Here is a 22,486-nt window from a genome sequence, read left to right as displayed (position 1 = left end):
ATTAGATGCAGTAGTATCTGTCACCAAAGTCACCCAAACCGGGTACGATATACTTGTTCTCGTCTAATTTCTCATCGATTCCACCAGTAATGATCTTGACACCTGGATATTTATCGCGGAAGGCCTTGATTCCTTCTGGTGCTGCCAACAAGTTTAGAAACAATATACGTTCCATTTTAACTCCACGAGCTAACAACACCTCAACGGCCATCATTGCTGAACCACCGGTGGCTAACATTGGGTCGAGCAAGAACACGTATCGGTCGCTGATGTCTTCGGGTAATTTTTCGTAAAACAATTTTGGTAAAGCAGTTTCCTCGTCTCTTTGGATCAAGATCTTACCAATTCTCACTGACCTGCAGCAATCTCTCAATCCCATCTCCATGGATTCACCAGCACGAACGATGGAAACACCACAGATTTTGCCAAGAAATTTCGAGCCCTTGTACTTGTGACCGCCGTGGCACTCTATAATGCAATCTTCTACGGGAAGCTGATTCAAACCTTCCTCAACGAGGAGACGAATGATACGGTCTGAATAAAAGACAAAGTCTCCTCTTTTGGTATTTTGGTCACGAATTATACTGTAAAGACCAATTAATTGGTTGGTTTGTGGAAGAAGGATAACATTGTCATCGACTTTAACTGATTCGGCCATTGAAAAATGCAATATTGAATGTGGAGTTTGGTTTGATGACTATAGTAGGATTTCAAAAGTATCAGATAAGAGAGTTCTCATCGAAAGGTAAAAGGAAGAAGAGAAAATGATAAACGTAAAACTATAAAGGAAAAAAAAAAAAAAAAAAAAAAAAAACTGGTCTTAGAGTTGATACTGTCGAGGCCAACGCCGCGTCTGCGATGTAAAGACTGTGAGCGCGAGTTTGAGTCTGAGCAAAGAACATGAGCAAAGACCATGAGCAAAGAGCAAGAGCAAAGAACATAAGCAAAGAGGAAGAAAAGCAGAAGCAAAATTATTCCTTGAAAAATAATCAAGTCCATTTTTACTATGTGCATCGTAAAAACAATTTATTATTCAATAATGTAAACAATAAATATCCAAAATCTAATTCTTATTGTTCTGTTTGTACAAATGGGTTATCGATGATTTCACTACCATTAACTGGCGATATGGTCATGAGACTTGTACATCTCACAACTACCAACCCAAGCTGCCTTGTCTTGTCTGTCAACTTGTCTTCATCTTCCGGGTCTAGGTTTGATTTAGTTAGTAAATGTTATATATAACGAAATCAAATCATATCAAATCAAATCGATTGAAATTTTAGTGTGATATTGAATAAATCTTCTTCCAATTACTTTGTATAGAAGAAGAAAAACTTCCAAGGTAAAAAAAGAAAACTATATTTAATCAATCGCAACATACCTCTTAGCTGCTCTGTCACATCCTCCAACACCAAATTCATCAATTGATCAAATCCTTTGAGAATTCCAGTAATTTGTCTCCCACCGACACATCTAACTCTTATTTCTTCACCCTTGTGTTTGTTTAAATCTAGGATAGCCTCTCTCTTGGGACCTTCAGATCTTGGTTTATCGTTGTTATGCAGCTGACCCCTTCTCTTGTTCTGCTGTCTCTGACCTCCTTGTCTCTTTTGTTCCTATATATAGTTTGTTAGTATACTCTTTCCTGAAACTGTAGAAGCCATTCGCAAAAGGCACATACGTTATCTGTCATAAGTTCTCTTTGGGTTCTATCTATGAATGCAAATTGCTGGTTTTTAATAATTGTGACAGTATCTAATATGTCTTTTTTTTGGTTTTTTGGGTTTTCTGACTTTTTGGAGAATTCAAGTTTTTCTCTCGCTTTGGCTCAAAAAATCCTTCTCCCCACCACCACCATTACTAATACTACAACTACAGCTACTACTGACTTTGTGGTAGCACTCTATTCCTCTACAAGATGCAATCTACTACATAAAATTTAGTTGATCCAGGGTTGATTCAAAAAATTGATATTTACAATTATTGGGTCTAGATAGATTTGCGTACACCACTGCTCGTTAATTTTCATTGTATAAACAATTGGCAGGTTTATGCATAAACACTCTTTCCTCTCCTTTCCTCTCCTCTCCCCTCTTCTTTCAATATTACCTTTTCTTTGCCTAGACAAACTTGGAATCTCTCACCTCGACGTTGAATGTTGAAAAAACAACAATCAATCGGGCCCTTAAACATGCAACTCGTCTAGTATTCATTTCTCATCCACATTTCTCTTCTCTTTTTTCTATCCAAAACATGTCTCTTTGGTAATCGTTGAGTATCCTCATTTTCTCCCTCCATAGCTTTTTGTAAGTTTTCCATCTTTTTGGCCTTTTGAAGTTGCGTTTTAAAGAAATACCTCAACCTGGTCATATCAATATTAAACTCTTTACTCAAAGCCTTGAGGTTCCAGCGCACAGGATCCTCAGCATATAATTGCTTTAGTTTCTGTACAGTCTCTGCAGTTATGCTATAGTCTCTTTGCAGTGGAGCTCTGTATTCCCTGATAATGGGCATATCTTGGATAATTGATGGTGATATACGATTGGCCTTGGCCATTTCTCTTCTGGGGTCATTTGGAGGTAAGAACAAATACGGAGTCTGTACCGATGGTTGGAGTATTGCTGATGGAGGATTGTGTACTAAACCAGAAGTGTATTTGGGCTTAAAGTTGAATGCAGATCGTTTCGGGTTGAATCTGTTCTGCGGTACTGGTTGGTATGGAATGTATTTGGCTGTCTGGGCTGTGGCACCCGCAGCAGCATTGTGCACTTTACGTACAACAAATTGCCTATTCATTGTATTTGGTTAATATTATATGGTTAGTTGGTTAACGTGATAGAACAGAACAGAACCAAATTTTAATATGATAAAACGATGCGTGATTCCCAACGATTTCGTAACAGTCGTTTTAACTTTTGAAAAAAAAAAATTGGGGGGGGAGTTATCTTCTTTTCTTTCTTCGATTCTTTTCTTTTTTCTTTTTTTTCCTTTAATTGTTAAATGTTTTGAAAAAACTTTTTCACTTTGTATAAAGGTGAGAGTTTGAGTGTAGAACAAAAAGTGACTTTAGAGGAGAAAAACAAACATAAATGTCGTGAGAATTGAGTACTTGTCGTGTGCAACATATTATGACGCGACATAGTAATTAAGTATTCTTTACTTCTTCTTTTTTTTCTTCTCTTCTTTTTCTGACAAAATTTAGTCCTCCCTTATTTTTTCTTCCCTTTATTTTTGCAGCAATTGCTTGGGGAAGAGATGACAAGTTTGTCATCAACTTTTCCTTCTATTGCATCTCTCTCTTCAGTCACTATGGAAGAATATGAAATGAGGTATATTTGTCAAATAACATGATAAGGTGTTGTAATGCAACTTTCTATTCGTTAATTGTGGTTGTTATAAATTTTTTTTATCTTCTTTATATGAGGTAGATGGATTTTTGAATATATATATGGAATCATCGCCATTCTTTCTTGATATTTTTTTTTTTCTGAGGGGAAGGTAAACGAAGAAAGAGAAGAAATGAAATGAAAGAAGATAACGTTGAATTTTACAAGCTTATCTATATTGTTGGTGCTTTTAATTGTTGGTTTCCCCTTTTTATATATACTCAATATTGATTGCAAAAGTATATCATACTGATCTTTTTACTTGAATTGGAGCTATTTAACTACAACTATATTTTGGTATAATAATTTGGGGTATTTCTTTACTCAACAAATTCCTTTGTAGTGTAACGGCTATCACGGTTCGCTTTCATTAATTCTTCAGTTAAGAAAGTTCCGAGCAGACCGGGGTTCGACTCCCCGCAAGGGAGAATTTTATTTTTTTTCCTTCTTCTGTTTTCATTTTCGTTATCATTTTAAGTAATCTTATCCCCTTCTTTTTTGGTAAACAAAACGAAGTTAAGCATATACTTTAGAAGAATGTGTATCATGTCTGTAGGAATTCTCCACAATGCTACAAGTATTACTTACTAACTTTGAAAACTTTTTATTGTTTCAACCTCTTGGTTTCAATTTTTTTTACGTGTAATTTTTTTTTTTTTTTTGTGGAAAAACCGTTTGAAATTATTTGGGCTACTTCAAAGCATTATGCACTAGTTCTGATAGAAGTCCAAACTCAAGCAAGCACATTTTGTTAATGAAAAAGAATAGCATAATCTTGATAAAAATTTGTACAATATTGACGCCTACTGTTGACACACACGACATATAAGATGTAAACATAGTTGATAATGAAAAAAAGGCATAAAATAAATACGGAATGGACCCTGCAAGCGAGATCAAACATGGAATTGGTTGCAGCTGTAAATTTCTAGGCAACATTCGAGAAAAGTATCAAAACTTCTTTGGTCAAATATGATGCAAAAAAAAAGTTGAAATAAAAAAAAAAGAAAACAGCAACAACAATAATACTATTGATAATCAATATTTTGCCAAAAGAACCCCAAAAAAAAAGCTTTAATTGCAAATGGCAATGCCCATTTGACATAAAACATTCGAAGCAGTCTGAGATGCAAATGATATACTTACTATTGGGGAACCCCACGTGTCACAATTTTTTTGGGTATACAATATAATTCGAAAACAAATTCCAACTCGTCGTTTTGTGTACTAATCGTACCGCCTTGCTTTTCTTTTCTATAATTTTTTTTTTAATAGTTGTAGTTGTTGTAGTAGGTACAACTTTTACTCCAAAAGATCTTGTTTTCTGCTTTATAATCCAATTTTGTTTCTTGCTTGAAAATTATGAGCCCTACCGCCTGTCTCTTCCCTATTGCTTCATCTTCATCTTCTTAATCATCTTCTTAATCATCTTCTTAATCATCTTCTTAATCATCTTCTTAATCATCTTCTTAATCATTTTTTCCAGCCTCACTTTATACCATTCACACAGCTTGTCTTACATTTTTTTGTTTCCACTTAGCTAAAAGAGTTGAGCCGTGTCCTATTAAGACTATAGAAAATTTAAAAGAACCAGAAAGAAGAGGAAAAAAATAATTATTTAGATTTTAGATTCACTCAAACCAACTAGACGATCAAAAAATTATTTCGAACCTAATACTTTCCCCAGCAGACAATCTCATCATCACCAGCAACAAAAGGTTTTGTATATACTTTTTTTTTACCATTTTGCAATTTTGCAATTTTACCATTTTGCTGTTTAGCTGTTTAGCTGTTTTTTATTACTCAATTTAGTATAGCTTATCGGTGAACTCATTGCTTCTACTCAAGGCTTCTTCTTTTCCTTTCCTTTCCTTTCCCCATCATTATTGTCATCAGAATAAACCACCGTTTGTGACGAGCTCCCCATGAGCTAGCATCTAAATTATTTTTGTGTCAATCGTTATCAGTATCATACATACATACATACATACATACATACATACATACATACATACATCTATGAAGTTTGCAAAGACGTTGGAAAGGGAACTCAGTCGAGATATTCCTGAAGAATGGGTTGAAGCAGCTATCAAGTACAAAGCCTTGAAGAAATGTATCAACAAGGTTGTTGATGAGTTGAAGTTCTTGGGGTTAGAGCTGAACAAACTCAAGTTGCTCATCAATGATAAAGAGGTGGATATGGACGACAACCAGTCTACAAGTCCCTCCAACCCCATAATCGCCGAATACACCTTAACAAAAGCCTCACCTGAGAGTCATACCATCAAACCAATACTCAAGATCACACTAGACTTTAGTAATGAGAGCTTATCCGACGACACAATAACAAAGACATGTAATGAGATTAAACAAAAAATCGAATCACTTCTTAATGATGACTCGAGTAGTTCAGAGGAAGAGAAAATAGTGGAATTGAAAGAAGAGGACGATGGAGAATTGCGACTAGTGTCAAGTCGTGAAGGATCATTATCGCCACCATTGCGCCCATTGTCGCCAACTGCCTCTGCTTCTGCCTCTGCACAAGGACCTATACCGCCATTGACATCCACATCCACATCTACATCTACATCAACCTCGATGCCGACACCCGTCTTTGCTCCCAAGACAGATTCTGCGTTTGAAATAGAAGAGTTACCAAACACTATGGACAAGTTACTTTTGCGAGATCCAGAACACAAGAAACGCGAGATATACATTGTCCTCAACTCAGATAGCAAGTTCTTTAAAATGTTGGATGAAGAATTGGAGGCATTGGACTATCTTCGACGAACAGAAGAAAAGAAACTTATCAATGAAGTACAAAGCATCGCTCATTACGTTTCGTCGTTTACCGGGACCAGATCGGAAATGTATAAATGGAGAGAACTTTTCAAAATATATCTAGATTCAGAGGTTTATTTCCAATATAATGACCAACATAGAAGTCCACGTTCTGGTGACGATATCAAAGCTCATTTGGACGAATTTATGAACAATGTGAACAAATCGGGCCTAATTGTGCAATTCAAGAAAAAAAAGAGTCTTGCCGCATTTGAACAATTTGTCTCAATGAATTACCATTTGCTCAAAATGCTTCAATTTCAAAGCATAAACACCGAAGCACTACGCAAAATCCTAAAAAAATTTGATAAGCAAACCTCATTGGGAATTCAAACAATATACCCCAAACTTATTTCTTCCGACCATATTTTTGTTAGTGGAAAGTCGCTAGCACAATCCATATGCTACGTTATCCAAAACTCAGTAATCCAAATCATTCCGCAAATCGATGACTACTCGTGCCCTATTTGTATGAGTATCGCATACAAGCCTATCCGACTATCATGTGGCCACTTGTTCTGTGTCAGGTGCTTAGTTAAGTTGAAAAAAGATGACAAGACAAGCTGTCCTATGTGTCGTAAGCCAGATGCTATATTGGAAGCTGACTCGAGTAATTTGGATTTGGAATCGATGGAAATCATGAAAAAATATTTCCCTATTGAAGTAAGAGAAAAATTAAGAGATCGTGAGAAAGAACGATATAATGAATTGAAAGGTAATGCCAAGGGTGAGAAATGTATTATAGTTTAATATATATATATATATATATGAATATATTTATTTCCTTTATTCACTATTTCTTTTTCTTCCTTCCTCCTAGTTTTCCACTTTCTCCTCTCACATATCCACAACCTAAGTTTGTTTGCTTTCATATAATTAAGAGCTTGATAACCAATTTCAAAGACCGATTTTGAAAATGAGTAAAAATGGGCAAAAAGCAGTAAAATTTAGCAAAATTCAGCATTACTATTATTGCATTATCATCAACATCAACAATTGTACACATTATAGATTACCATGGTATTTCATTAAACATCAAAAAGTCCTTTGTAGTGTAATGGCTATCACGGTTCGCTTTCACCGAGCAGATCGGGGTTCGATTCCCCGCAAGGGAGGATTTTATTTTTTTCCGGCTCTTTAGTTTTTCATCTCAGGAAATTTAGAGCTCTCTCCTTTTTCTTAATTTTTATTTCTCAAAGAAAAATTTATTTTCTATTAGCGTTTATTTTATTTCAAATCTATAATTTTTTTTTTTTCGGATTCTTCCCATTTCCATTCCAGATTAAGTGGTTAAGTGAAAATGGACAAAACTAACATTTGACTTGTTTATAGCTAAAGAATAGAAATGCAAATTTCTTTAACAAAGTTTATAAATTATATACTTCTAGCTTCAACTTGTTAAAAAAAAGGAGCTTGATTTGAATCGGTTATACAAAAGAATAGCAAACTTGTTAAACATCCATTTTCATTAGGCATTGGAAAATACAGCAGAAATTGAGGGGTGTACAAAAATAAAGGTACATTAGTGTAATTATGCATTTCAAGCAGGGCATGTTTTTTCAAAAAACTTGATTGTCAAGGACATAGAGGTTAAAGTAGATTGCAAGAATCATGTTTGTTATCAGTTATAACTCAATATAATGTAAAAAAAAAATGTGAGAGCTTTTTATAAAAGCAAGAAGGAAACAAAACCGTTTTCTATACATTATTTGGATTTTAAAAAGCTAAAATTGTGGGTACTAGATTGTCACAGTTTCAAAAATTGAACAAAATGTAGTATCTGGCGCAGTCAGTTTTACGCACGAAACTATACGGCCGCATTGTGTAGGAGTTATCACGTCGGATTCTGATTCCGGAAACCTGGGTGCGAGTCCCAGTGTGGCCTTTAATTTTTTTTTCCATTTTCTCTTTTGCAAGATGTGAATTTTTATATTTTTTTTCCTTTTATTTATCAATTTGAGAGAACCCTAGAGTGTATGCCATTGATGTTTAGAATATACACTATCTGCATCTCTTTTTCCTTTTCAAAACTCAATAAAACCTTTGATGTTAACTAGTTTGAGAACTATGTAAGGGCTTTTTATCTTAAATCGGATTTGATGGCTTGTTCTTGTTCTCTTTTTCCGTTAGTTCCCTTCTTCTTCATCTTTTTATTTTTATTTTTATTTCTATTTTTATTTTTTTTTCGGTGGAAGGAGGATGAAATATTAGAATAGTTTGTGATAGGTATTGTAACTACTAATACTGTAATGACAAATTGGATACTTACTACAATCGATCCACACGCCCTATTCAAAAACTTTCAACATCTTTACTAAGCTACTTATCTAAGTAGTTCAATATAGCTAGTTCCAAAGTATACTATATTTATGGTGGTGGTATTAAGGTATAATTTGCATTAAAAAAGTTCTATTTTTCAATTATTTACTTATCTAATTATCAATTCTTCTTTCTTTTTTCATTTTTCATTTAAATTTCGTATCCATAGTGCAACTGCATACATGTCCTTTTCTACCCACCCCCTCTAATTCCCCATTCATTTCTTTAGGAAAATCTCCTCCTTCTAGATAGAGTTTAGTTGCGATGGCTGTTTTTCTTTATTCTTAAATGTATAATTAACCTAAAGCTATGATGTCTCATTGTAATGTTAAAAAAAAAAAGAGTTTCCCCAACTGTTATTGTTGATGTTGGTGAGTATGCGAGTAAGTATAAAGGAATGAGACTCAGTGAGACTCAGTGAGATTCGAGGATGATTTGTTGTACCTTTTCCTTATTTGAAACTTTCTTCTTCTCACCTTCGTTGGCATCTCCAGCTGCACCTTTCCCACCAACATTCGACGACTTTTCAATGTTTCTATGTTTCCCCTGATTACCTTGTCCTGATCCTACAATCTTGTCTTCATCGCTGCCAACAACAGGAGCCTCATTTGCAATACCACCTTTTGGTGCCTCCAATACTCCCTTTCCCTTTTCACCCTTAGGTCCAGCAGCCAAGTTCTCAGCCAAGTCCAAATTTTCAATTTCTTTATCAGCTTTGGAGCCAGCATTCTTTACCACGTCATCAAGGTTATGAGAGCTTTTACCCAGGTTGAGTTTATTCTCAGGAGGATGGTCTGTTTCGGGAACTAATTCGTAAATTTTATCAGGGCGATCTTTCAAATCTTGCGAAAGCCACCACATTAGGGTACTGATGAGCAAGAACACGGTGATGTAGCCCATAAGCTTCCGCCTGGGGGTGTTGAAGAAAGATACCGGTTCTTTAAGATTGGCATAGGGCGAGTGCTTTCTCTTTGATGGTTTCATATAGTAAGGTCTTGGTAAACCATTACTTTTGTAGCTTCCCTGCATTGTGTGTTTGACGTCTGATGAGGGAGTAACAAATTATGCAAAGACGTGAATTACAGACCGTGAGTATTCTTTTTGTTTCGTACAAAAGATTGTTTTTTATTCTTATTCTTTTTTTGTTTTTTTGGTCGATGTTGTAGTTGTTGCAGATATTTCAAAGTTGATCTTATCAGCGGTTAAAAATAAAGAAATTTTCTATCAAAGAATAAGGCGGTGTTGTTCTGTTTTGTTTTGTTCCCTTATATACACATACACACAAATTCACATTCGCGCACACTCCAGCACTTTATTTTTCTTTATTTTTCTTTAGTTTTTTCACGCCACAAAAAGAAAAAGAAAAAGGGAAAGAAGTAAGAGAGCGGCGTACTACAAAGTTCGATCTAAATCTATGCGGCGCGCTCTTTATTACATACGAAATGACGCCAGATTCACTTCAACTGTAGCGTCTACTCCAACTATGGCGGACGTAGGGAAAGAAAATTGTATATAAGGCCATACGTCTTTTCTTTTGAAATAAGTACATGCTCTATAATATTGATGGTACTATTTTTGAGTATATTTTTTTTACAGAAAGAGAAAAGAAATGAATATATCTATACAAAGTACATGTATATTTATATATATTTATATATATTTATACTTCGCAGCTCATATATATATTTAAATGCACACCTCACATGTTTCACGGCAAGAATTAAGTGATTTTGGTGAGAGGATATCCATTTCTTTCTTTCATTCTTTCTTTTTTTTTTTGGTTTCTTTTCTTACACGTATGGTTTTTCTCTTTTTGACACCAGACCAGGGCGTACAGTCCAGCAAATAGGTTCTTCTATGTCGGTGAAATTAAAAGGGTTTCTTCAAAAAAAAAGGAAAAGAAAGAATAGGAAAGAAAAGGAAATTCAGTTTTAATCAATAGCTGAAAACACCCCCCTCCTCCCACTACAACAGCATTAGCTGCGACATTTTGTTGATGAGTAATTTGAACATGGGTGACGAATTTCAAATGATATGATTATTTTTCATCACCTTGCCATTGATGTAAACTAGTCACCAGATGACTATTTACCTTGGTCATAATCAGGTTGCATGGTTGATGAGCTCCAAAAAATTTAACCCATACTTGTTTGGTTTTATAGACAACTCTTGCCAAATATATAGTTACACCATAGTACAGACGTCATAGACGTTAGTGGTGCTGCTGATATTTCCAAAGGTATTGTCAATAATGATGCTCATGACGCTACTACTTCTGCTTCTGCCGTTTCTCTTTTTGTTATTGCTGCTGCTGTCATTTATAACAACAACAACAATAATAATAATAATAGTAGTGATTCAGTTGATTTACAGGATAGTAAAATGATTAGCTTTTGAATATCCTTTCATGAGTCCGCTTGTCCACCTTGATACTTTTAATTGTACTCCTTGGTATACTGACCAACCCAATCTTTCTCTGATGTACCTTGCTATCGTCAAATTTATCCTTAGAAATCTCATATGTTTCCGATAGTAACAAGTTCCCAAACGGGTCAATGGCTGTCAATATCCCATCAAAATTTCTGCAATCAGTGATTGTCACATGCATTTGTGCTGAGATTAAACTCTCTGGGGAAAGGCCTGTCATTTTACGTTTATGTTTGTATTTTTATGTTTATGTTTAAGTTTTTGTTTTTGTTTTCGTGTTTGTTGATGTTTTTGGTAGTGGTAATGAAATTGAAACGTAAGCACAATAAATGTGTGGATAGTAGTTTTGGTTGCCATTTGGTTAACTGGCACTGCGCTCCCAGTTCCTCGTCAGCTTTTTCTTGTTCTGTTTCTGTGATTTTATTTTTTTTTTTGCACTAAACTCCATTTCCAAGACAGCGAGAAACCATCAACATAAATCTAAATTTTTTCAGTCCAAATTTTTCTTCTTCATAAAAAATCCTTTTCTCTTCTTCTTCTTCTTCTTCTTCTTCTTCTTCTTCAACATCATTCGCGTGATCACCCTTTACATAAAGGTATTGATTCTTTTTCTGTAGAATCAATCACTGGAGGTTTACATGTGGACATTATGCGTAGATTGACCTTTAAGTAGGAGCACGTTTCTGGGCGCCTGATGTTGACTATAAAGTCATGGGACATTGGGAATCAGTTGTGACTACATTTCATTTACATATATACATATATATCTCTGTGTTTGCATATTTCTGTATTTGTTTTATCAACCATGTTGTGATTTGTTATTCTGTAATTTTGTAAATTGGTAAACACGTCGACATGTGGATTTGTGGACATATGTACTAGATGAGCTTGGTAGTCTACGAAGCAGTAAAGACTTTTGAAATAACAGTTTAAACCTTTTTTTTTGAATTTATCTTGGTTCAATATTAGCCGTCTTGCTACGACATTCTATCAATTGTAGAGAATAGAATCTTGTCACTCACAAGCCTATTTCTGCTAACTTACTTGCAACCCAAACATCGACGGCAACCAAGTCTAGCCAACGAGATTCAATTACAAACACCAGCGCTAGTCAATCTACCAGTCCACTAGACCACTAGTCGAGTACTTTTGTTCCTCAAACAGCAAACACATTATATCTTCATAAACCATTTATAATACGACGTTATGGATGAAACTCAGCGACATACGGAACTAAACACAATTTACAATGAATATAAATCTTTATTCCCACAAGCACGACTAGTTAAAGATGCAATTGAATATTTGAAAATACAGACCGTCGAAGGTGAAACTATCAAAATCACCGTCAATCTTGGTGGATGGTACCAATTTCGAGTCCTTGATGATAATGGTGATGGAAAAGTTTCACAACATTTTGAAACCTTCGAAGCATTAATGCAATCAATAAGTCCAACATTTTGCAATCAGTTTGGTAATGAACTTATTAGAAAACTCGAGATACTACAAAAGAGTCAAAGTGATATAAGTGATTAGGAACATGCTTGTTTTCGTGCACCAATACTGGAGATGGAAAAACAGCATCACCCTTGGCAATTTCAATTCTTTTAAACGCTTGCAAACACTGTTCTGTCTCATTCCCTTCCTTTTATATATATATATATATATATATATATATATAGATATATATATATTTATTTTCCATTTATTAATTTTAATAAATTTTGTTACAAATAATTTGGCCATCTATTTCAGCTATCTACTTCAGCTATTGCATTATTAGTCAGGTTTTTCACTATTTACAGTGCTATTACTTTACTGATGTAGTTATTTCTGCTCGGAATTTGCTTTCTCCTTTTCAGCTTGGTGTCGTTTCACAAATGCTTCAACATCACCAACATCTATCCTCTTTTCTCTGATATAGTATTGTGTACGTCTTGGCAAGTATTTCTCTGGTTTATGAAGCAATTCAATATTTCTAATGTTGGGATTGTAAACCGGAACTCTGATCTCAGACCCAACTCTTCCCAACTTGGTTCTCAATAATATACTTGATCCCAAGTTCATATATCCTCTCTTGATGGCAATGATTCTTCCAATAACATCATTTCTGTTTGTGAATGATATCTTAATCATGTCTCCCGCACGTAACCCATTCAGCGAATCGAGAAGCGCTCTTCTTTTTCCTGTAGGATCATGCTTGGCTAGCATTTGTTTCTGTACATAGTGCATGATATTTTCACCATTTCTCTTTGGTGGAAGTGGCTCATAAACTGTAGGTAATGCTGTTTTCAAATGTTAGTACAAAGCTCATTGGTACATATTGTACATATTCATAGACATATATATATATACATATATTTATGCTTCAATATATCTCCTACTCTTCTTCCCCCTGATTCTTTGTGCCAACCAAATGGCTAAGACATACTTTTCTTTAAATAGCGGAATGCTCTCACTGGTTGGATAAATGTCGGCCTAAGTGCCAAAGATCGTGTTACTGACTTGAACATGTTGATATCGTTACAAATGGTGTTGTTGTATATTTGAGTAATACGCCAAAACGACAATGTAAATTTCAAGCTCAGTTTTTTTTCGAATTGGTATGGTTTTTTTTATTTTTTTTCTGCTTTGATACTTTTTTTTCATTTTCTTTTCTCCAATTTTTTTTTTCTTCGCTCTTCTGTTCAGTTGGTTTGTTGTAACAAGAGACACCAAAAGACTACCGCGAAATAGTTATACATATACAACAATGAAAAAAAAAGAGCATTACAGTATTACATTTATAATTTGCCAAATACTCCATTTAGAACACTCAAGACTCTTCCTGGTTCAATAAAATTTACTTCTTGTATAGTCAAACTGAATTTCAAATACTCTGTATGTTCTACCTCTTCTTCTTCTCCTCCTTCTCCTCCTTCTCCTCCTTCTTCTCCTTTTTCTCTCTCCCTTTTGCCAAGCGCATCAAAATCTATGCTTTCTCTTACGACCAGTGAACTTGGAGTCTTCGGCAACTTTTCTACCTCTCCTCCTCATAGTCTCCTTCTTTCTATTGATATATTCTTTTCGAGACTCAGCCAACTTTCTCTTTTTCCTATTTTCCTTTCTATCATTCTTTGCATCCACCTCCATCTCAGCACCAGCTAAATTGATATTTCGTTCAGAAACACCCGCAGTCAACACCAAGTAATACTTCTTTTTACTTTTCAGTTCTGGATCATCCAACACAACACCACCGCCAAACCCAGCAACTTTGGCTGCATTCATTATACTCTCTGTCTGTTGATCGTTTTTGGGATAAAATTGTGCAACAAACTTCCCACCTCTCTTTAGCGACGCATACAATGTGTTGAAAAAATACAATAATCTCTTTTTGGGATCAACACCAGCAGTATCGGCGTTACATAACCACTGGATCGCTGAGATGGAGATGGCAGCGTCAAATGTACCTGCACGGAATGGCACTCCATTACCCAAATCGGCAAGGAACAAGTCTCCCTCAACGTCTCTATCCAAGGCAGTAGCCAACATACTGGGGGAAATATCCATACCAACCCAATTATAACCCTCCTCGGTAAGAATCTCGCCCGAGAGACCTGACCCACACCCTAGATCAAGAATAAAGTGTGGTTGCTCTGAATCAAGGTTTAGTAGTTCCAAGGCTCGTAATGTCATCTTGGCCTGGATGTGCTGTACACGAGTCGAAGATGTATATTTGAATGATTCTGTGTCATTATAAAACACCTCGGGTGGAGCAAGCTCTTCTGGTCTAGACATTGCTTCTAAATAGTGGTAAAAGCAGTAGTAGGAATAGGAGTAATAGTGGTGGTAGTTGTAACAGTGGTGGTGGTGATGGTGATGGCTGTGGAGATATCTGCACTGAGACAATCTTTAAGAAAGATTTAAACAAAGGTTTTGGAAAGGTGTAGTGAAAGTTGATCTTTCTAATTTGCGATGAGAATGCGGCGCGCGCATTATCAAATAATTTTATATTACTTAAATGTCCATTACCCTTTTTTCAATTTTTTTTTTTACCTTTTTTTTTGTATTGTTTACTTTTTCTTTTTCTTCTTTTTCTTTTCCCTCCTTTCAACATGCATTACAGTTGTTATCTTTATCATGGTTATCATCGATATCATTAGTAAATTGCTCTATAAAAATATTACATACATAAAGAGAAAAAAATGAAAATATAAATAAATAGCATACTCTTGCAATAAAACAAACAAGCAACTAGAATTGGAAATCAGATTCTGCATCTGACTTTTCGTTATTAGGGTATGGAAGTTGAGGTTTTTTGCGCGCGAGTTGTGATGCTCGAGAACCCTTTTGCCCATTTATATCTGGTACATATTGCGATTCGGGACTACTGAAACTTGTATCTTCACCTCCCGCAGCTGGTCCATCATAAAAGTAAAATTCATCAGTGTCACTGCTGTTTCTTGATTCGTCAGTCTTATCGGTATCATAATCTTCTTCCTTTATGCTGTGATTACCAGATTCAATGACCCTACCATGTTCATCAATATCCACGGTACTTTCAATTTCAGATGGATATAATGATTGTTCTGCAGTATTGATATGTTGAATATGCTTGGGCAATCTGTCTGGTCTGTAGAACCTCAAGTCAACTCTACCGACGAGGTACAAAATGTTAACCACGATTTCAAGGCCTCCCCACCATACATACATCATCGCAGCTGATCCCACGGCCGAACGCTCGTACATTATACGCGCTTGGAAACACACCACCGAACGCAAAATGGCACCAATAAGGATAATCAACGTAGTTGCAGCAATGATCATCATTGATGTGTTATGCGTCAAGTCTCCACGCTCAGTCGTAAGGCCCTTAACCATTTTGTAATGATGGTGTGTTGCTGCAATGACTCTAATGGCAAAACGGTGGTTGTGATTCCTCTTCAAGAAACTCATTGCTGCCTCTTGTGGCTCACCCTTGCGTACAAAGTAAAAAGGCGAGAACGATTCGATCCACCATGGTTGGTAGGTGCACAAATTCTCATCCTTTCTGGTTGGCTTGAAGAAAAATGCCAACGCAATCAAAGCAACAGCCGTTAACGAGTAGGTAATAATCAAAATCGATGAGGCCTGAATAACGTGAATATACCTTTGAAAGTTTGGTGCTCCCAACAAGTATATATTCATACAAGTCGAAGCAACAATGGTCATGGCAACTACACCGGCAACAACTGCGTACAACGTCAACATAAGGTTCCAGAATAGTCTGCGTGAGCCTCCTACTGGATGTCTCCACGTGAATATACGTTGCGCCAATATTAAATTATAGCTGGGAAGCAATACAGTTGGGAGAATCAAAAATACTTCACCGGTAACACCAATACCCGTATTACTCAAGTCGTGAGACCATGCTATTCTCAAAGCAAAACCTAATAGCCTGCAAATAGCGTAAACGATAAAGCCAATCTGGGGCCAAAAATAGTGGCCACGGGAGTAATTGATGGTGAAAATGGTGAGGTGTGCCACCAAGACAAGTCCAAACAATGCAGTAAAGACAGCCGACGGAGCTATATCCTTGGTAAATGGGTAGTCACCAAATAGGTTATATTGCATTGCAACCGTGTAACCAACCATCACATCTGGTATATTGGGGCCTAAAAGGTTTCTGGCTTGTGCTGATAACACGTGTGCACCGGATCCAGGGTCTGGGTAATTGTTTTGGTGCTGTAGTAGTCTCATTAGCCCATGAACAGCTGTATACTCATGTATATTAGGCAATGTCAACGTCATGACTATAGTAGTGGTTGCTGGGTTTTGGTTACTGGTTGGGGGGTGGAATAACGGTACAGGTAGTAATTGTAATAATATTCAAGCGACTTGTTGATTGATGATAGTCCGTGCTTGTTGTTTATTGGGATTAATGCTTTCAGCTCTAAGGATCACATTCTAGGAAAGATCAAAAGAAAAAAAAAGCAGGGGGGAGGGGAGGGGACCAGTATTGGGTCAAAGAGGGGTATATACCCATATATATATATATATATATACAAATACATATACATGTTCATTCACATTGATGCATATAAGTTTCCTTGTGTGTATGTACTAATATTCGTGATCCAGATTTTTGCTTCCCTTTTTTTTTTTGTATTTTTTTTTCTAAATTTTTAGACCGCATTGCAACATTGAAATGAAGAAGTTTTGTAGTAATCCATCCTATGCAAGGAGCAATCACTTGCTACCCAACAAATCATCTGATCCTATTTGTGTAAACCATCGCATTTGCGTAATTTGAATCATGCATCATCCTCAACATTATCATTGCAGTATAATTCCGTCATGATGGGTGATAATGCAAAATTCTCTTTCTTTCATTCTTTTGCAACTTCTTCTTTTCTTTTCTTTTCCTTCCACCTACTTTATTATAGTATTGTTGTTTTGTTGTATTGTTGTGTTGTTGTATTGTATTGCATTAATTGTGTGTCTGTGCGTTTTTGTGATGTTTTACAGGGCAATAACCTTTCCTAATTAGGAATGTTTTGAGAGCACTTGCATATCCCGGAACAATGCCACTTTCCTATTTAGTCTACCTAACCACCCGAAAAAAAAACAACAAACAACTACATCAACACACTAACAAGCTAAATTTCATGATTGGTCAATACCTCTCTTTTCCGGAGTTTCACATTAAGGTATGTTTAGCGAAGAAGTTTAAATGTGCAGAGAAAAAAAAAAGGATAATTTATCTTTAAAAGAAGTTATACAACAACGAAAAAACGGCGAGGTTAGTCAAGTCTAGGGAATGATACTAAATCTTTGTGATTTGAAACCTTCCTTTGCTTCTCTTATTCACTTCCCCCTATATCATATTTAAGATTAAAGGTAAACTTTTATTCTGATGTACATTTTCATCTTGAAAAATATAAGTTTTTTTTTTTCAAATTTTGTTGTCTTTCTTCTATTGAAACTTTTCTTTGTTTTACATGCATACATTTAACCTTTCAAGCGCAAACGGGCTATTCTTTCGCCAAAAAAAAGTATAACTCTCTTGACTGTTATTAGTATTTCCCGGATGTAATTTTGTTTTTTTTTTTATCTACAATGATTGACAAGGAAGAAAAAATTCAGAAGAAAAGAGACAATAAAAAAAAAGTAAACCAGGGGTTTGAAACTGCTGTTATAAGGATGCACTGTGCGGATTTTATTGACAGCCGTTGATGCGACTTACGGAGTTAAATTTCCCATGCTTTTGTTTTCCTCTTTGTTCTTCCAAGTCCCAACAAAACAAAACAAAAGGAACAAAAACAACAACATCAACAACATCAACATAATGGTATAGAAAAGAAAAGAAATTGAAAAATTGTGATTTGGGAAAATTTGAAATATACGGGCCACAATCCACAATCCATAGACGATGTAAATTGAAATACGTTCTTGGGTAATTTCAAATATTCAGTTAGATGCACCGTCTTTTAATATGATGATTTCATTTGTCACTATACGAAATAGTTCAAGACTACCTCTAAAGAAAAAGTATTTCAAATGCTGTGGTAGTTAATGATACCAGTTACTGACATCATTAAGATGAGATGATGGCAGAAATGATTGGCCCACATGTTCCAGCTTGATTCAATTGATATATAGCATACTGTGGAGTTTCTAAACATTTGCATCTTTTTTATGAACACCAGCGAATCTTTATTAGAATTTTTTCATCTCATTAGTATTACAAGGTTTTGTTGTGAAAATTTAACCACTTTTTACTCTAAAAAGCACACAACAAAATATATATATATATATATATTGCTAGTGCAACTTTCTTTCAAGTTTCAACTATTTTTAGTCCACTTTGACAATTGTATACTCTACATTTGAACTTTCAAGCTCATGACGTTTGCCAAATGTCTATTGATGAAGAAAAAAAATAATAATATTCGCTATCAGATCAAGTTCATTTCTCACTCTCTTGAAATCTTGAAATTTTTTTAATTTTTTAATTTTTTTTTTAATTTAATTTTTTTTTATTTTAATTTCAATTTTTTAATATTTTTTTTTCCTTTCATCCCTCCCTTTACAATACATACGCGTCACAAGATGTTTTCAATGATTCGTTTAAAAGATACACTGCTACTTTGACAGCAACAACAACAATAACAATAACAATTACTACCCCCAACAACGATGCCAACAGCTACAATTGATTGCACACCTATATGCTCAAACAACACTATAGAAGCAGAGGAAGGATTACTGCCGAGAGGAAACGATTCACTCTCAACAGTAATGACCCCACATGGGCTAGCTGTGCTTGAAATACAAGGTGAATTAAACTTACCAGATCATAGACCAGTTGGTACTACACAAACCCCACAAACCAGTGATTCACCATACATCACAGTCGATGATATTTACGATGCTGTAAAATTTGGACATCTAGAGTTTGACAAAAAGGACGAAAGTAAAGTGACACTTTTCATAGGCAAGAGCCAACGGTTGATTGGAAATATTGTCAAATTGGATACTCCATTGGGCTTGTTAAAGATCCCTTTAAGTGGTGCCAATGGGATGAACTTGGAAGATGATCAAAATGACAAAGATAAAGACGATGCATCTGAGTCTACAGAAAAAGTACAAATGATTGATATAATTAAAGCGAAAATGATCTTCAAACATCGACCATTGCCCATAATGTGATGGAAAAATACAGGAAAAAAAGAAAAGGAAAAGGAAAAAAGGAAAAAAAGAAAAAGAAGGAGAAGGAGTAAAAAAAACAACAGAGTTTAATTCTAAATAATGTCCAATTCTATAAATTAGTGATGTACCATACAAAGATACTTAAAACTTGGCGCGTCCGACATTTCTATGATTCCAAACCAAGCTCGAGCTAACTTCAAACCCATAATTCTGAGGGTCCACAACAACCAAATTCTCATAAATCTGTTTAATCTCTTCATCGTTGAAACCCAACTTATCCCTCATGTAGTTGATTATATCTCCATATGTAGAATTGAAATGGGCGATGGTTGCCAACATCGCTTCATACCTTGAACTAATCAAATTGTTGAACCCATCATCCTCCAAAGTCCAACTTTTCCTACCTTGAGAAATCAAATTTTCAATATCACTAGCCTCGCCTCCGCCCAATTTCTCCTTCAATTTTGTAACGGTTTCAATAAACTTGCTCTTGAGTACTGGGTGATCAGGTTTCAACCCTATGGTGGTCAACTCATACTCCTTGCCAATTGTATCTTTATCAACCCCTGCGAGAAGTAAAATCAACATACCCAAGATTCCAGTACGATCCTTTCCGGCAGTGCAATGAAACAAAAAAGGCTTGTTCTGCTCCAAAATATAACGAAACACAGTCTTAAACGAGTCAACACCGAATTCAAGCATATCCTCATAAACATTGACATATGTAGACCAGGATGTCATGAGATTGGTGTATCTAATTGCAATAGCCTGCGGCGAATAATCATCGTTAGAGTACACAGGTGCGTGTATTCTTTCAATGCCAAAATTGGCCAAATTCTCGGGGTATCCATCCTTGGCAATTTCGCCATCTGATCTCAAATCAAAGATGGCTTTAATACCAAGCTTTTGAATTGTCTCGAGACCACGCTCAGTGAGCCCAGCAACATTGGCACACCTAAATGCGTAGTTGGGTTTCACATAATACACATGATGATCTGCATCATCACTTTTGCTATCTCCATCAGTCAATTTATATGTTGGATTGTGGATTCTCCAACCTCCCGTGTCTCTAAAATTGCTAACACCTTCAACGTTTTTCCATCTTGGTACACTACCGATTTCGCTTGTTGAACTCAAAAACCGTTCCAATTCATTTTGTGGTGAAAGGTATTCTATAATATAGTCGCAAACAAGGAAATTGTAATTGACTTTATTAGTTCCTTTCAAGGGCAAGTTCAAAGGGTTAACATCGGACAAATCGTCATCTGGTTCAATCTCCTTATGGCCAAAGAAATTGTGATCAGCATCAGGAATCAATTTCAAGGTATGCGACAATGGTCCTCTATTCAAAGCATTGGCAAAGTTCGCACTATCGTAGCGTGGAATTATTGCATCCTCCAATCCGTATATACTGAGACACGACCAATCCCTTGATAACGATGTCAACAGGCTGAAATCGGGTTTAGACAAGGTGATGATTTCTCTTGCAGACAAATCATGCTTGATGTATTTCCCATATCTAAATGTGGTAACATCAGGGATGTAATCATAGTCAACAAAGGCACTATATCTTTCCAATACTGTCTTTGATGTGTACCTAGCAGCACAATTGATTAAATTTGGGACAATTATTGCTTTTGGATCACCTTTTTTCATCAAGGCATCTTGTTCTAAAGCCCAAAGAAACATTGCGACTCCACCACGTGAATGGGAAATGACTGCACTCAAAGTCAAGTCAATACCAAGACCATTTAGTTCTCCACTTTTGATGAATTCGGCGGCAGCTTGAATATCTTCAACATCCTGCAGCAAGGCCCTTCCTTCCTTTGCATCAGCATTATCTGCAGAGTCTCCGCATCCTCTGAAATCAATTCTTAAACTGAGCATACCCAAGTCATGTGCCAACCTATGCGCCAAATGCTTTTGGTAAACATAGTTTCTGTGGCCACCTTGGCCATGTAAGATTAATGCCACTTTATGTGTCGCTGGAACCAAGTTGTCTTCAAAAGGGTTTTCTGCTTCAAACGCATGCGGTATAGCCAATGTTCCTGCCACGCCTTTTCCAAGCCTGACCTCGACTTCTCGCGGTACTTGCGGTTTATACTTTTCTTGGATTTCAACTGTCATTTGATAACATCAAAAAAGAAAAATGATAGTAATAGTAACAATAGTATTAAAAATTGACAGAAACTGCAATTGAGAATAAAAATGTAGCAGCTGAAGCTTTGGCTTGAGATGGTTTTTGGTTTTGTTGATGTTTATAGAAAACAAAATTAAAAGAAAAAGGTATTTAAAGTATGCAAAATTGTATTCAAAGGTATCTAGATAGTTTTAATTTTACCTTTTTTTTATTTTCTTTATAAAGAAAAAAGAGGATACACAAGCCCTGATTTACTAGCCGAGCTATTTGAAATAGTTTTATGGGTGTGTGTGTGTGTGGGGGGGGGGGGGGTGGGGGGAAGTGAAAAGCTAGAAAAAGCGGGGCAGACAAATATTTGGAGGGAGAACGAGAGGGAGAGAAAGAGTGAGTGTGAGAGAGAGTGTGTGTGACAAAGTATGGGTGTTTATGTGTTGGTAAATTCTGTCTCTATGTCTGCTTTTTTTTTTGTCTTCCCACTTTTCTCTTCTTCCATTTCCTACCAGAACCTGGAACACGGAATCCAGAGCCCAGAGCCCAGAACCCAGAGCTACCAATTATTGATGTTACATTTCGTGTCCCAATTTTCATGTGAAAAAAGGTACTAGACTTCACGTGCCTTTATTCCTAAGTTAATTACGGAGTACCCCTCCCTCCATACTTCCTACAAGATGAAAATTAGAATAAATCAAAAAAAAGAAAA

The 22,486-nt window shown here is 35.9% G+C and overlaps 12 protein-coding genes and 3 non-coding genes across 15 annotated transcripts; 6 read left to right on the top strand and 9 right to left on the bottom strand. All coding sequences in view use genetic code 12, as the record gives it.

Moving 5' to 3' along the window:
* Position 1: 1 nt before the first annotated feature.
* FUR1 (Uracil phosphoribosyltransferase, synthesizes UMP from uracil) lies at positions 2-1,014 on the bottom strand (the record flags this gene model as incomplete). The annotated part of the gene is made up of 3 exons (XM_001524756.2): positions 2-697; positions 774-779; positions 1,006-1,014. 3 exons carry the CDS (start codon positions 1,012-1,014, stop codon positions 2-4), a joined length of 711 nt encoding a protein of 236 aa, XP_001524806.2.
* Positions 1,015-1,070: 56 nt separating this feature from the next.
* LSM7 (Sm-like protein lsm7) lies at positions 1,071-1,696 on the bottom strand (the record flags this gene model as incomplete). Its single annotated transcript, XM_061119594.1, has 3 exons — positions 1,071-1,210; positions 1,385-1,619; positions 1,685-1,696. 3 exons carry the CDS (start codon positions 1,694-1,696, stop codon positions 1,071-1,073), a joined length of 387 nt encoding a protein of 128 aa, XP_060975577.1.
* A 509-nt stretch (positions 1,697-2,205) lies between these two features.
* Positions 2,206-2,799, bottom strand: PVL30_004663 (uncharacterized protein; the record flags this gene model as incomplete). The annotated part of the gene is made up of 1 exon (XM_001524755.2): positions 2,206-2,799. The coding sequence occupies one exon, from the start codon at positions 2,797-2,799 to the stop codon at positions 2,206-2,208; it is 594 nt and encodes a 197-aa protein (XP_001524805.2).
* A 923-nt stretch (positions 2,800-3,722) lies between these two features.
* PVL30_004662 lies at positions 3,723-3,817 on the top strand. Its single transcript has one exon. It is a non-coding gene; the product is annotated as a tRNA-Glu (tRNA).
* A 1,591-nt stretch (positions 3,818-5,408) lies between these two features.
* TRY3 (Transcriptional regulator of -form-adherence 3) lies at positions 5,409-6,980 on the top strand (the record flags this gene model as incomplete). Its single annotated transcript, XM_001524754.2, has 1 exon — positions 5,409-6,980. One exon carries the CDS (start codon positions 5,409-5,411, stop codon positions 6,978-6,980), a length of 1,572 nt encoding a protein of 523 aa, XP_001524804.2.
* A 293-nt stretch (positions 6,981-7,273) lies between these two features.
* On the top strand, positions 7,274-7,345 carry PVL30_004660. Its single transcript has one exon. It is a non-coding gene; the product is annotated as a tRNA-Glu (tRNA).
* Positions 7,346-8,043: 698 nt separating this feature from the next.
* PVL30_004659 lies at positions 8,044-8,115 on the top strand. The gene has a single exon. It is a non-coding gene; the product is annotated as a tRNA-Gln (tRNA).
* Positions 8,116-8,963: 848 nt separating this feature from the next.
* PVL30_004658 (uncharacterized protein) lies at positions 8,964-9,578 on the bottom strand (the record flags this gene model as incomplete). The annotated part of the gene is made up of 1 exon (XM_001524753.2): positions 8,964-9,578. One exon carries the CDS (start codon positions 9,576-9,578, stop codon positions 8,964-8,966), a length of 615 nt encoding a protein of 204 aa, XP_001524803.2.
* A 1,357-nt stretch (positions 9,579-10,935) lies between these two features.
* PVL30_004657 (uncharacterized protein) lies at positions 10,936-11,196 on the bottom strand (the record flags this gene model as incomplete). Its single annotated transcript, XM_001524752.2, has 1 exon — positions 10,936-11,196. One exon carries the CDS (start codon positions 11,194-11,196, stop codon positions 10,936-10,938), a length of 261 nt encoding a protein of 86 aa, XP_001524802.1.
* Positions 11,197-12,182: 986 nt separating this feature from the next.
* On the top strand, positions 12,183-12,512 carry PVL30_004656 (uncharacterized protein; the record flags this gene model as incomplete). Its single annotated transcript, XM_001524751.2, has 1 exon — positions 12,183-12,512. One exon carries the CDS (start codon positions 12,183-12,185, stop codon positions 12,510-12,512), a length of 330 nt encoding a protein of 109 aa, XP_001524801.2.
* A 291-nt stretch (positions 12,513-12,803) lies between these two features.
* Positions 12,804-13,489, bottom strand: PVL30_004655 (uncharacterized protein; the record flags this gene model as incomplete). The annotated part of the gene is made up of 2 exons (XM_001524750.2): positions 12,804-13,261; positions 13,408-13,489. 2 exons carry the CDS (start codon positions 13,487-13,489, stop codon positions 12,804-12,806), a joined length of 540 nt encoding a protein of 179 aa, XP_001524800.2.
* Positions 13,490-13,940: 451 nt separating this feature from the next.
* BUD23 (18S rRNA (guanine1575-N7)-methyltransferase) lies at positions 13,941-14,753 on the bottom strand (the record flags this gene model as incomplete). The annotated part of the gene is made up of 1 exon (XM_001524749.2): positions 13,941-14,753. The coding sequence occupies one exon, from the start codon at positions 14,751-14,753 to the stop codon at positions 13,941-13,943; it is 813 nt and encodes a 270-aa protein (XP_001524799.2).
* A 456-nt stretch (positions 14,754-15,209) lies between these two features.
* PVL30_004653 (uncharacterized protein) lies at positions 15,210-16,745 on the bottom strand (the record flags this gene model as incomplete). Its single annotated transcript, XM_001524748.2, has 1 exon — positions 15,210-16,745. One exon carries the CDS (start codon positions 16,743-16,745, stop codon positions 15,210-15,212), a length of 1,536 nt encoding a protein of 511 aa, XP_001524798.1.
* Positions 16,746-19,133: 2,388 nt separating this feature from the next.
* Positions 19,134-19,646, top strand: PVL30_004652 (uncharacterized protein; the record flags this gene model as incomplete). The annotated part of the gene is made up of 1 exon (XM_001524747.1): positions 19,134-19,646. The coding sequence occupies one exon, from the start codon at positions 19,134-19,136 to the stop codon at positions 19,644-19,646; it is 513 nt and encodes a 170-aa protein (XP_001524797.2).
* Positions 19,647-19,787: 141 nt separating this feature from the next.
* Positions 19,788-21,773, bottom strand: PVL30_004651 (uncharacterized protein; the record flags this gene model as incomplete). Its single annotated transcript, XM_001524746.2, has 1 exon — positions 19,788-21,773. One exon carries the CDS (start codon positions 21,771-21,773, stop codon positions 19,788-19,790), a length of 1,986 nt encoding a protein of 661 aa, XP_001524796.2.
* Positions 21,774-22,486: the final 713 nt, after the last annotated feature.

This window comes from Lodderomyces elongisporus, chromosome 6 (assembly GCF_030384665.1).
Source record: "Lodderomyces elongisporus chromosome 6, complete sequence".
Classification (NCBI taxonomy): domain Eukaryota; kingdom Fungi; phylum Ascomycota; class Pichiomycetes; order Serinales; family Debaryomycetaceae; genus Lodderomyces; species Lodderomyces elongisporus.
The sequence above is the reverse complement of the archived record's forward strand: the minus strand, read 5'-3'. Positions and strand labels throughout refer to the sequence as shown.